The 14,124-nt window shown below is 40.6% G+C and overlaps 1 protein-coding gene across 1 annotated transcript; it reads left to right on the forward strand.

Moving 5' to 3' along the window:
* The first annotated feature begins 547 nt into the window (after nt 1-547).
* Nucleotides 548-6,911, forward strand: lg17h1orf52 (linkage group 17 C1orf52 homolog). The gene is made up of 3 exons (XM_086269660.1): nt 548-983; nt 4,321-4,531; nt 5,200-6,911. The coding sequence occupies exons 1-3, from the start codon at nt 687-689 to the stop codon at nt 5,352-5,354; spliced, it is 663 nt and encodes a 220-aa protein (XP_086125786.1). The 5' UTR covers nt 548-686; the 3' UTR covers nt 5,355-6,911.
* The last annotated feature ends 7,213 nt before the right edge of the window (nt 6,912-14,124 follow it).

Here is a 14,124-nt window from a genome sequence, read left to right on the forward strand (position 1 = left end):
ACAAGCATTGCATATTTTATAAAGATATCTTAAGTGTCCTAAAATGGACTGACCCTGTAACATAAAGTAGGTATAATAACGTAGAGTCAGAAAGATACTTGCAAAACAGGTAATTTTGTGTATATATCCCTTTGAATATCCTGTTCCTTTTTATATTAATTAAATAAATAAATAATAATAAATAAAGCCAAACAGAAACATCGACATTCACTATTTGGAACACGCTCACTTTCTGGCACTACACCTCAGCTGGAGACCTCCCTTTTTTAAGCGGTACGGAGGCTGCAGTTGTCAAATGTCTCCAGCAGATGGCAGAAATTCTCTGTCAAAAAGAGGAAAATGGAGCTTAAACAACAGCCCATTAATTGTATTTAATTACATAATAACTGTGGCTGAGTATATTATACAGAAACAATTTTAACATTAAAATAAACTCCAAATACTGAAAGACTTTGACGGAAAGATTTATTTTCTTTTGGTCGAATTGCAAATTACCACCAGCCTGCTAGGAAATGGCTTCACGACAGGCTTTACGACACCATCTACTCGCTTTACAACTGTTTTGGAGGCTCATTCAAAATGGAGTAGATCTTGAAGAAGTTAGGGTCAGCGGATCTAGCTTCATTTTCGCGTGGGTTTTACAGCAGTATCTTGTTCCTCAATAGAGTATTTGTAGCCTCAGAAAAATGACAGAAGAAAAGAAGACGGGCTCTTTGGGGTTCTTCTCGAGCTACGACGATTTGAGCGACAGCAGCAACGACAGCGATTCGGATGACCAGGGGGGAAGCCGAAAGAAGAAAGCGGGGACCGAAGCCGAGGGGAGCGCTCGGTCCTCTCTACCGGGAACCAAGCGAGATGCCGGCGGAGCTCCGTTACCCAAACCCGACGAGCTGTTTCGCTCCGTGTCCAAACCCGCTTTCCTCTATAACCCGCTGAATAAGCAAATAGACTGGGACAGCCTGACGGTCAAAGCCCCGGAGGAGGTACAAATACACGTTGAACTGCGGTTAATATGACCACAACAAGCACGCTCTGGTGTGCTAGATGAGTATAAACACTGTACGAGCCACAATTAGCAGATTATCGGCTTCACCTGTGCTAGCTCAGGCTTCCCAGTAGTGGTCGCTGTTTCTTTGCTTGCTGATGCACACAGTGTAGCTCTATCTGCAGTGGTTGGTTGGAGACGTTATCAGACTTTTGTAACGACATTCATATGTACAGGCTGTGCAGAAGTATTGAGCCATATTCATTTCCTCATAATTTACTTCCATAGAGCCTTTCTAAGTGGTCTTCAGCAATAGTTCTTCCAAACAAGGTGTGTCATAAGCAGTGTTGGGTAAGTTACTTTAAAATAGTAACTTAGTTACATTACTAGTTCTCTCAAAAGTAACTCAGTTACTTCAAGTTACTCGTTACTTTCAAAGTAACTAGTTACTAGGGAAAGTAACTTTGGTTTTACACAGAATTCTCTTGTTAATGTGTTTCTTCCATAACTTTGCCAGTCTTCTAGCTTGCTTACTTGCCACAAGTGCACTGTGCCACTGACCAATAGAAAGGAAAAGATAATGTGCATATTTCCATGAGAGAAATCCCACGCCTGGACCGTCATTGACTGCTGCCATGATTCTAGCCTACGTCACAGCATCATGCGCGCCTTTTACATCCAACACAAAATCTGCAGACGTGGTGCTTTCGATTGTACTCAGAACTCGGAAATTCTGCCTTCTGAATAGGAAGATGTAGGCAACACCAGACTGCAGATGAGCTGCATACAGGGCTGGACTGGGACAGAAAATTGGCCCGGGCATTTTGACTAGAGACCGGCCCACCATTATAGGAAAAATCATAAAGCCTTTGAATGAAAATAAACACTGTTGTGACAGTGATGTACACTGTTTTGATGGTATATATGCATCAATCTATCAATCGTTTGTTGTAAGATTCAGATAATTATTTTTTAAAAGCTAGACATTTTAAATGAGAATAAGAAAGAAAAGTATTTCTTTGTGCCCCCCTTTCCCTGTTAATGCCCTACATGCCCCCCTGGCAACACTTTGCTAGATCCGCACCTGCACAGTTACCAGCTGTCAGCTACGTAGAAAAGGATCCTGGTGTTATTTGTCTCTCAGAAACAGTTCATAACTTCCCTTCAACTCATTCATGTCACCTAAAAGGTAAACCTGTTTCTCCATCACCTGTTCATCTCTGATGATTCAGTAAGGACATCTCCTGGTTTCATCTTCATGTTTCCCTCTCACCAGATAACCAAACCATATCATGACCAGCAGCTTTACAGCTGTGGCTCCAACAAACGTCAGCTGATACTAGAAATTAATATTAAATAAACTCTAACAATAGCTGATCAAGCTTAAACGTGCTGCTGTTGTTTAGCGCGACATCCGCTGGTTTCCTCTTTCGGCGCAAAGTGAGCGATAAACAAACAAGAGAGCCGATCAGCTGATCATTGATCAGTTTTCATGATTGAAGTAGAAACGGGAGAGGGAGGGGGGAGAATGAAAGAAGAAGAGGCAGCTGTGCAGCAAAGACACAGAATAACTCCAGCTTTGTGTCTTTTTCATTGTAGCTGAATTACGGGACAAACTGATCCTTTTCACCTCAATAAGAAACGCGTAATATTTTCTCTGAATACCAGACGGGACGGTTGGCAACTCTAATAACTTATGAACAAAATAAAGTTCAACATCATTAACATCATAGCACCCACCCAGCTGTATAGAAACTCCGTCATGCTAGCTAGCACGCAGTACGGAAAAAGTCAGAATAACGAAAATAAACTCCACCTAAACTTGGTTTATATCTGACCCAGAGAGACTGCAGGTCATAACTTCTTACCTGAGGTTCAGTTCACACTTGGACCGGCGGCCGCCTCGGGTCTCTTTTCCTTCTGCCTCCCTTTTCCTTCATCCACCTGCTGCCTCCACCACTTGCTAATGTTACTGAATCTGTGGAAGCTCCGCGATAGCCACCACACGAAGTAACGAGTAACGACCCTATCTAAATCCCAGTAACGAGTAACGCGTTCCTGATTTTGGCATAATAACTAGTTACCGTGCTCGTTACCACAATAATAACGTAGTTACTGTAACGCGTTACTTAATAACGCGTTAGTCCCAACACTGGTCATAAGCGGATGAACCAATCTTGTGTCTACAGTTGGCAAAGAACCGATTTTAAATAGAGTTTTTAGGCACTTTGTTACGATCAGCCTGTTGAAAAACCATATTATTTGTTAATTTCTTCGGATGACCCTATGAAAATGCCAAAGAGTGCACAGGTTGACAGTATAAAATAGTGTCTTTGCACCAATAAGGTGATTACCAAAGAGCTAAAAATGTGATGGCATGGTGTGCAGAGTGTTGTTAAAAACTCCGTGGAAGCTGAGGCCACTCAAATAAGTGGCAAGTCTAACAAAACAAAAAAGAAAGGCATTATCTACAGCTGATGAACTGTATCTGAAAATCGTGTTCTTAACCAGTAGGAAAACAAATCCAGCAAGGGCCTGACACAAGACCTGAGAGAGAAATCTGGCCCTGTAGTTGGTCCATCTACCGTTTGCCAAAGCCTCATCAGAAATGGTCTCGGTGGAAGGGTTGCTGTCCAGAAGCCATTCTTAATGAAGGAAAGGAGGAGAAAAGGTTGCGGTTTGCCAGATTACACAAGAACCGGACTGAAAAACAGGGAGGGATGAAAGACTTGAAAATCTTGGTTTAAATTGGAGGTGGTCAGGAGAGAGGTACAATGGTGACTGTCTACAGTCATTTACAGTCATAACCATTGTGTTTTGATGTGGACTTCAAGAAACTTTAGGCTGGACTTTAGGCTACTTAAAGAATTTAAAAGGAAGCTAAAGTTGTCTAATATTGATGCTTTTCAGCATCATTTTTGACTTGAATGCCGTATTTTCATTTGTGTTTACACATGTTCCAATAAATCGCTGTAAATATTTTGCAACATCTAAAGAATTGAGGTGTAGCTTGAGACTTTTCCACAGTCTTGCACATGTGTGATGTCATTCTGGTGCATGAAAGATGTTTTTCTGTCTTCTCTCTTTGCAAGTGAATGAGGCCAATAGAAACGATGTTAGGAAGACTTTTCATTATAACATAGTGCAGTACAGCAACACCACAAGCCATAATCTCAGTCTATAAAGTGATTGAGTGATTCACATATTATAATAGTTATATTTCTTGTTTATTTTAAAGAGAGTTTACTGTCTTTAATCTCTTATGGAGACTAGCTATGATCACCTTTGCTGTTTGACTTTCTCTAAACCAATTTTCCACTTTTTTTTCCTTGAAGGCTGCCAGAGAATTTAAGCCATGGAAGACAAATGCCGTGCCCCCGCCTGAAAGTTACACTGCAGAGCCAGAGAAGAAGAAAGGACCTCCCCCTGGAATGGACATGGCTATAAAGTGGTCCAATGTGTACGAGGACAACGGGGAAGACGCACCGCAAGCTTATACAGGCAAAGCTCGTTTTCTACCTGAAGAAGAGCAACCCTCAGACTCTGGTGAGTTTCAGTTTCATTCTCCTCATCACAGCTCTTTTATACCGTTGTGCAATACCCACAGGCTTTAAAATCCCAATAAATTTTGATGTGTATTTAATCCTATGTTATTTGATAATTTGGCAAATTAGCAAGAAAGTATGAACTTGTGATAAGCAAAAGAACTACATGGAAATGAAACAAGGGCAATACAGTAGATACCAGAGGTGAACATTGTGTTAACGTTTTCAATTTGTTGAAAAAGTTGTGTGTGAGGATTTTTGGACTTCTTCAGAGAAGAGCTGGAAGTTGTTAACAAAGATTTATTTGATTTGCTGCCACAAAAATGTAAAATAAATGATACCAAAAGCTAAATAAAAGTATCAGATTATAAATGTAAACATCTGTTTCAGGCCAGTCTTTGTGTGTTTAATCAATACCCAAAGATGCGAAGCATAATATCAGCTGCACCATTCCACCTACGTATTTCCATCCAACTATATGTAACAAATGAGTGCAATACAGTAAAATAATGAGGGCGTTTGCTCTGCTTTCTGCTTTGCACCTGCTTGGAAAATGTGGACTTGTTTATTTAAACAATGTGCTGTTGAGAAATAATAATAAAGATTATGTTTTACTCTCCGTCCCTCTACAAAATCCCAAATCCATCCAACTCGTCATCTGCTGATCAGATGAGGAGTCAGAGAAGCCAGGGCTGTCTGCCAAGAAACGGCGAGTGGAGACCTTCCAGCAGAAGGAGAAGAGGAAGAGGGACTTTGGACAAGCCACATCTGACAAGAACTTTGTTGAAGAAGAGAAAAGGATCCTCAGGCAAAAGATTGAGTGAGGACCAAACTTTCTGCACCCAGGAAATTGTCTGCAATGTAAATCTTTTCCATCAGCAGGGAGCATTCACTGCATTAGAGCATGCAATCATAGAGTGTTGTTTTATCTGTATGTACATGTTATAATTTGAAGCAGTAGTTTGTTTTTTCAAGACTGTGAGCACATAAGAATTTTTTAATTTGATTCAGTTTGCAACATTGTTAACAGTGCTTAAATTTATCAGACCAGCTGCCATAAGCACAAGAACATCTGTGAAAAACTTGTTTAAAGCTCAAACTTGTTGTAGTTTTTTAGGTAAATGACAAACTGAATTCACACTTTTATACCCAAGTCTGAGCCGGCACACTGAACTACAATAACAAGTCAGAAATGATCGATCCTGCTACTAGGCCCAAATTATAAACCACTAACACCATTGTTTCTGTTCAGGAGTGCAGGTAAATAACTTTGAGGTGGCATCTTAATCAAAAATAATAATTTACTGGGTTTTTTCTGCTTTTCAGTAAAACAGTTTGAAAATTGCTGGAAAAAATAGTTATGTATTTAACACTAAAAATATAATTCAGAATAAAGATGGATTATCTGTTACAGAAACATAAAATGATTTTGGTAATTCCAATATCTTTCATTTGGGGGAGCTGTGGTATAAGCCTTACTCTGGGTAGTGGTCTAATAAATCTTTTAAGCACTGTATATCATGTAATATCAAAAAACATCATTTGATGGCCCCATTGCAAAGGCTAAAGGCTAACAGCTGTGATTTTGGACTTAATAACAAGCTAAGGGGGTATTTTAAAGGCACAATGATAAAGGATATCACAGCTGTACAAAAGTGATCATTTCCAAACAATTAACGTTGTGAGATTGTGCTTGTTTGACTCTGCTGGACTTCAATTATTCACCAGGATTGTTTTTAGTCATAGCCATTAGGCCTGAAGGCCAAAACATGTTGACCTGTAAGTGTGTTTACTTCCTGTTTTATAAATTTAATTAAGTATAATAACAGTGATGTTTGGCTGTGGTGGTTTACTTGGTCTGTACTTTGTTTTGTGTTGTATACTCACTGCCCATTCACCACCAAAATATGATTGTGTGTTGTTCTTTGAAATCTGAAATTGCACCATTCCCCCGTTGTTCCTGCTTATGGCCACTAGATGTCGCCTTTAGGCTACACTGAAACTCCATCAATGTTTATGGTGAGGTCAGCTGTGTGACTGCATAAATGCTGGCTACTCAAGTTACAATCAGGAGCTGTGTATATATGTTGTGTCTGTCAAAAAGGGAGTGGCAATCTTTGATTTGGAAGTTTGTGTCGTCTCAGTTTTCTTGAGGTGCTTGTTCCATTCAAACTGTTGATTCAGTGTCATGTACCAGGGACTACAACAGGAAATAACCTCCTATATGTTTATTTAGACTACGTCGAGTATTGGAACACGTATTTCTTTGTGGATCTTTTATTTCTTCCAGCAATTCTCTGAATTCAGTGTTACGGTATATTTATAGCTTTCTGGGCAACATAAACCATTGAGGCAATAAAATTGTTTATTGAAAAGAGTCATTTACCTTTTAAGTTGCAAAGTCTGTGTATTTATTGAATAGCTTATTTGTTTATTTTTTAGCCATTAAGTTTTTTAGATTTGTGTTATCAAAGCAACAGACTGTAAAACTCACAATCCATTTTTTAGGTTCCTGTGGCCATTGGAGTAAATATAATGGTTTTCTGAGAATTGGGGAAAAAAGTTTCCACTTTGCAACAGTTTAGTGATCAGAGGAATTCCTGGTCTATCTGTCATCATGGGTTGACATGAAATAGTGGTGAATATGCTTCTGATAAAATTCCAGCCTCCAGGTATGTGCCTGGCCTTGTCTGAAATGTGTACCAGCGCCTGCAGAACAGCAGTGATGAACTGATTTTTATCAGCTGTATTTACGCACAAATAACCCCTCTCTGTACTGACTGAATGAGCAAAGACCAGCGAGGTCATATCCATCAGTGTTTAGGAATTATTCATCTCATTGTCAGTCTGGAAATTTCCCAGGAGATGGATGTTTTGCAATGCGTTGCCTTTAGAAATACAATTCCAGCTTAGTTTTTGTGAGGTTTTTTTGATGCTGTTGAATTGTTTCTGTCTTTGATATGATATCCACAGCATTCTTTGACTTGAGCCTCTTTGTCTTATAGAGATCATTTTACCACAGGAAAGCATTTTTCATCCCGCCAGCAGTCACACATGGCTAACCTTATCCTCTTATCTTTAATGAAAGAGAACATATTAGTGTTATGTTACACACTTTTAACAAAAACAGAATGAATGCAGCAAAACTTCACTTAACATTCTCAATATCTAAATCGCATTTTAAGAATATAACATTTTGTGGTCATTTGAAGGAATAAAACAGTACTAATGTAAAGTCAAATTGCAAGAGATTTCCAGTTACGGCTGTTCCCTGGATCACTCTGCTCATTGAGGAGTGTGTGTCACTCTAACCTTAGATCACTCTTGACACATTTACTGGAAGGTCAAGACCTCATCATGACCACCGAGTATTCAGGGGCCTTTACTAAGCTGGCTCCCAGCAGCTGCTGCTACCTGACTTATGACATTTTCACACTGTCAGCACAATGTAGCAGCTTGTATGTAAATGTAACCATGGCTGATGTCTGGTGCTGCTGGGAAATTGGGGCCAATGAGAGAAAGAATACACCTAACAGCAGCTAAATGCAACTTCACATGTACAATATATATACCAGGTTCATCATCTTATGATTGGCATGATAGCGCGGTGGTTGCTTTTTCTTTTTTCTTTTCTTTTTTTTTACACAGACACGCAATAAAAGACAACTCAGGCTAACTGATATTGTAGCTGCATGATCTAAAATATTTTATAATAGTTTATCCATAAGTTGTGACTGCTCGTGACAACAGAGGGAAAGTAAATTTCCTTTTAGGAGTTGTAAATGTCTAGAGAAATTTATCGCAATCCTTCCATTACTTGTTGAGATCTTTCACAGTTGACCAAAGCTGTGGACTGACTCACTTTTCCATCCACGGTGTCATGCTGCTATAGTGGCAGACTTTATGGTTTTATTTACACTCTCCACACCATGCTGGTCAACACACTCACCGACGTCCCTAAAAGCTCCACTCATCCCTGGATGTTTTCTAGAGGCAAACAGCTGCTTTTCACACCAACAATCTGGTGTGGCCAATTGTGTCAAACAGATGTTCAGCAGAAGAGAAAATCTCCTAAGACTTGGGAAACAAATACAATTTTCTGCCTTGATCTGAAGTAAAGTCCTGTGCAAAAACCGTGAGCCACCCCTCATTTCTTTATGGGCAAAAACCTGGCCATATCTTGCATGGTCTGCAGTATGTCTTTAAAAAATTAGGAAACTAAAGTGAAGTGAAGTGGAAGACAGAAGAAGAAGCGGTAGGCATTAAGAAAATCTATCTACAGCGCATGAATAGTTTGTCAAAGTCAAGTCCTTAAGAAAGGGGAAAAATCCACCAAACACCTGAGATAGAACCCAACAGATGCAGCAAGGCCCTCCTATTGATTCATCTACTGTTTGCCAAAGACTCTTCAGAATTGGACTCACTTACAGGGTGGCTGTCAACAAGCCATTCTTAGTGAAGGGGAGAAAAGGGCTGAGGTATGCCATCACAAAAGAACTAGAAATCATGGCAACAGGTCTTATGGAGTAATGAATCTTAAATTTTACATTTTGGTTCAAATCACCATCACTGTGTACAGGGGAGGTCAGGATTACTTCTATGAATCACCACCTTACCATAGTGGTGGCATTTGTGTAACAATGTGATCCCAGGTGCTATGTAATTGACTTTCCCCCCCTCGTAGTCTTCCAAGGAGAATTGGTCCTATGTAAGAGTCCAGGCTTTGCTCCACTCTGGCGTAAGGCCTGGGGAGGGAGCACAAGGCAGAGGACCTGATGAATAGTCCTTAGCCCATGGAGCTGGTTGGGCATAATCTGAAGAGGCAACGTGTTTGATCAGGATACATGACAGGCTCAGCATGTCAAAACATGTAGTCAGGGTGCACTGGGAACATCTAGCCTTGGCTCCAGTTCATGAGATTTTCAGCTTCTACCTCCAGCAGACCTTTCTAAGCATTCCAAAGGAGGTTTGGGACACCAAGTCTGAATGGGCCGTCTTCCACACCTTGATTGCTTAGGTGGCTGTGCACAGCTATGGTTAAAGGTTGGTTGGTGCCTGCCATGGTTGTAATCCCCAAACCAGATGATGGAAACTGGAGGTGGACGGAACCATCAAGCTGACAGGTACTACGTACAGCTCTGGCAGTAGCTGAAACAAAAACTCAGGTGTTTGAGGAGTTGGATGAGGCCTCGAAGTGATTCTGTCAAATGGTCAGGTGACTTGGAAGGTGAAAGCAGTGCTCTATTCACACTGTGTACAGTGGGAGTGGTCTCCTGTTGACTTCAGCTGAGGATACAGATGGACGATAGAAGGAATACTTCAAGGATCTTCTCAATCCCATTGATTACCTTCTGTAGAGAAAGCAACAGGAAAGAGGGAGATGACTTGCCCCATCACTGGGAGGGAGGTCACGAAAGCAGTTAAACAATTCCTTGGTGGCAGGGTCTCTGGAGTGGATGAGTGTGGCGGAGGTGTGGTCCCTGGCTCAGCTGTTAGGGAGGGGTGGTGTAGTGAGCTCAAGGGGCAGTGTCAGGGAGGTTGGAGGGACTGGTGCACAGAATTAACTAACGAGGTTTCTCCCTTATAATATAGCGAAGCTGGAGTCCAGAGAGAGGTGTGTGTGCTGGAGTCCAGCTAAAAAGCAGAAGGATTCAGGTGCTGAACCTGAAGAACCAAAAACAGTGTTGTGATCAAATAAAACTGACAAATAAACACAGGACGCTGTGTTGGATTGTGGTCCTTTCCACAATGAGATTCACCCTCAGTTCTTTCAGGCTTTTGTGGGTTTGTCACATGGAGATCTGGAATGGTGCCTCTGGTATGGTAGAATAGGGTGGTGGTTCTTTATATTAGGGAACTAGAGGGTGTCCTCCTCCAGGGAGGGAAGAGATCCAGCCCCAGATAAGCAGCAGATAAAAAAATGGATGGATGCTTGGTTGGTTGAATGAATCAGAGGTGTTGGGGATCAGATTTTGATCCACCATGGAATACCACCTGGAAAGGGTCTGATTGGCAACAGCTTCATTTGTAACCATGACATTGATCCCAAACCCACTGCTAGTGTAGAAAAAGCATACTTGGATAGAAAAACACACAGTGGAACACTATCAGCCATGGATTGGCATCCCCAGAGCTCAGATCAGTGCATTATTGAAGGAATGTGGGATCAGCCTGATAAAGAACAACTCAAAAAGGCGCCCGATATCCAAAGAAGAGATTTATAATGTCATTTAAAATAAAATAAAAAAAGGAAAACTATTCCTGAGGACTAACTAAATAAATTTCAATATTTTGTGGGACAGGTTGCGCTGAAGAATAAGGGTTGCCATACCAATTATTGACTCCTAAGTTTGTTAGAATTGTACAGATGATGTTTCGCCTTATTTCCATGGATGGTTGCCCATTTCCATGAATCCCTGCAACCATTCCTCATTTCCTACAAAAGTATAAAGAAAAGATGTGTGGCTGAAAACCTTTACACAGTAATGTACATTTGGATCACATTAATGATTAATATTAAATTGTTGAAAATATATACTTTTAGAGAAAACTATAAAAGAGCAAAATTACTGCTTTACTCTGATCAGGCTTTATCTGTTATAAACCACGGCGTCTTTTCTCATAGCCTGAGCACGGGGTGGTCAGACTGTAACATAATATTGCAGTTTACAGTAACATTGTGGTGCTGACCACTGATTGCAGCCGAATATTTCCAAAAGATGTTTGAAGCTTGAAAAAAAAAGTTCCATTCCTTTATACCACCAAGAACATCTGTGAAGGTTTTTAGAGAAGAGCAGTGTCATCAGAAAGACAAATAAAGGTTATAGCGGCAGAGTAAAGAAGGACAACAATCTGAAATCTGAAAAACTAAAAGACGTGGGATTCTTTTATGGGTTGAGACTCAAACAAATAAACTGCCACAATACACAAGCAAAGCTGTCATTTAAGTTTATAGACAGATTATTTTTCTGCTACACATTGGATTGACTAAAGAAACTGAAAATATATTTAGCTTTCAAGACACTGAGCACCATCTTAACTCAAGTGTAGAACCTTGGATGAGAGATAATACAGCTTGGATAATATACAGTGATTCTGTGCTGGATCTGACAGAGTGAGCATGACAAGACGGCCGTGAAGCTGTCAGGGACAGGAACGTACTTTCACACTTCTCCGGTGATAGAGAACAGTAGCAGAGATAAGAAGACTGAGCTCTTGTCATGATAAATGTCAGAAGTTGTCTCTTGATAACGACGCGGAGCAGACACCAAAGACAGCCCAGTCTCCCCAGTCTCTCTCTGTTTGTGCGTGTGTGTTTGGGGGGTGCTATCTATGGGTATCCTATCATTTTGGCCATTTGTCCTTAATTCATCCAATCAGACCAAAGACAGTTTTTTTTCTTCATTCATGATTGTGCTTTTTTTCTGTGTGAATATTGTGAAAGTATGTCTAAACACATGTATTAACCACAAAGCGCTGATCTGTTGTGACACTGTGTTCTACTTACATGACAGCAAAACTTTTTGTTTTTACATTCAGTTCAATTTCATTATGTTTATCGTATCTTTAAGGCAGCTTGTGTGTTCACTCTCCTCAATATGTATATATCCAATAGTATTTCAGTCAATATCTCAACTGTTTCAGTCAGGTTAATGTCTGATAAGAACTTATCTATGTTCCAGAGAAAGTATCAGGAGATACTAAAGGCTTATATTTACACCAACCAGTTCACAGATACTGTCCTTTTATTGTAGCGTAATTACTAGTTTATAGTTCATAATGATTGTCCCCAGCTTGATTGCACAGATGCATCACTTCTGTGGATGTTTTCATCATTTCAAGCTTAAAACCAGCTTAATGACTGTCTGGTAACAATGAAGCTCTTAGCTTAGCTTAGCATAAAGACTCAGGAGAGAAGAGGGGACAGTCAACCTGGCTCAGCCCAAAGATTAAAGGGTCTTCTGTTTGATCGTTCTATAAACTAAAGTATATACCAAGCAGTTTAGCATTTCCCAAGTGCGCTTTTTCCCAGCCAAAGAAGTTGAATTATTTATTTGTTTCCACTGCAAAATGACCCTTTTAATTTACTCTTGATTATCTCATAAAAGAGCATCTAATTAGTGTATAAATGGATTTTCCACCCTGACAACAATTAACTTGCGCTTTATGGAACACAAGGTTTTGCTTATCGAACATGATTAAAGCTGCAATATGCCCACAACTTTGACAAGACTGTGCTGCGGATATAATGAAGCACCATAAGAGGTCCTCCTCAGCAGTAAAATAAACTGTAAAGGAATGCTTGTGACAATATTGTGATTCTTTGAAACGTAAAGCTGCAGCGTCTTGGCACTGCAACTCTGACAGGGAGCATCCAGCCTAATTTATACCCCGAGAAAGGCTTCTGTCCAAGGGCATAAATTTAGCTGCGGTGTGCACTGAAAAAAAAAAAGGGGGAAGGCCCATAAACAGGCTGGGACAGAGAGAGCGAGAGAGAGCCAGAGACACGGAGAGAGGAAACAATGGGCAGCCATCAGGAGGAGAGCCCCAACAGCTGCAAAGCTCCGAATCCCAACACACGCTCGCGTGCATGCGCAAATGTGCGTGCACGTACACACATATATGCACATTCAATCCTTTTATTTTCCTCACTGTGTCGCACACACACACACACACACTTACACATTCACTTTTCTTCCTGGTACGCTCTCTGGCCAGGCCTCGTGAAAAGAGGCCAGCTAAGCAGATGTTCTGCTACTGCCTTCACAATAGGCACAAGTAACTGGTGGAGGCAGAACAGAAAAAGGTCAACAAACGTTCTCCATTCCTCCTGCACCGTCGAGTCAGCGCGCTGAGCAACCCATAACACGTGCTTTATTTTGGGTTCCTTTGAATCTGCTTTAATTCATTGTGTGAAGCAGTGTGGTGGGATAAGGCTCTACATATCTGCAGTGTCATCAAATTGAGTGAAGAAAAAAAAAACAATAGTGTGCTTGTCTTTTTTCTGCCCTACTTTCTGGGAAGACTAAATGCTGTCATTTCCTTAACCAGTTGGATGCTGTAGATTTAGAAAATGCTACGGAAACAGCAGGTGCTGTTCATATTTAAGACAGATTTGGTGCTAGAGTAAGTATTTATAACGGTATGGTGGAAATGGCCTTAATTAAATGGCAGTGCCTATGTTTCTGATTATGTCAGAAAATGCAATGCAGTGTATGTTTTTTCACTGTTTGTGAAGACAGGCAGAGCGTTATAGCCCTGTTCATTCCAGACGGTCCCCTATGAGCAAGCACTTGGCAACAGTGGTAAGGAAAAACTCCCTTTTAACAGGAAGAAACCTCAGGAAAACAATACACTGTGGATGAGAGCCAGAGCTTAATAATAACTAATGGTTAAGTGGAGAGCGGGGTATAAACACAAGAAGACAGAGACAAGAAGACACGTATCATATCAGGCATCACTTATTATTATATGGTCATATTATTAGAGGGAGTGCATAGGGGTGGGCAGTGTGACATCCAGACCAGTAGGCAAACCGTTGAGATCCAGTATGATCTATTTATATAATGTTTTCTAGTTAAATCTTTTAAAAGG

Source organism: Aulonocara sp. 'chitande type north' Nkhata Bay, linkage group LG17, assembly GCF_057382095.1.
Source record: "Aulonocara sp. 'chitande type north' Nkhata Bay isolate Kocher_YH1m ecotype deep benthic linkage group LG17, A_spYH_male_GT1.1, whole genome shotgun sequence".
In the NCBI taxonomy this organism is placed as follows: domain Eukaryota; kingdom Metazoa; phylum Chordata; class Actinopteri; order Cichliformes; family Cichlidae; genus Aulonocara; species Aulonocara sp. 'chitande type north' Nkhata Bay.

Bases quoted from the DNA above. Each gene is read 5' to 3' on its own strand.
- lg17h1orf52 (XM_086269660.1), top strand. From the start codon at position 687: ATGACAGAAGAAAAGAAGACGGGCTCTTTGGGGTTCTTCTCGAGCTAC. The intron at 984-4,320 runs GTACAAATACAC...TTTTCCTTGAAG, and splicing joins CGGTCAAAGCCCCGGAGGAG to GCTGCCAGAGAATTTAAGCC. The intron at 4,532-5,199 runs GTGAGTTTCAGT...TCTGCTGATCAG, and splicing joins AGAGCAACCCTCAGACTCTG to ATGAGGAGTCAGAGAAGCCA.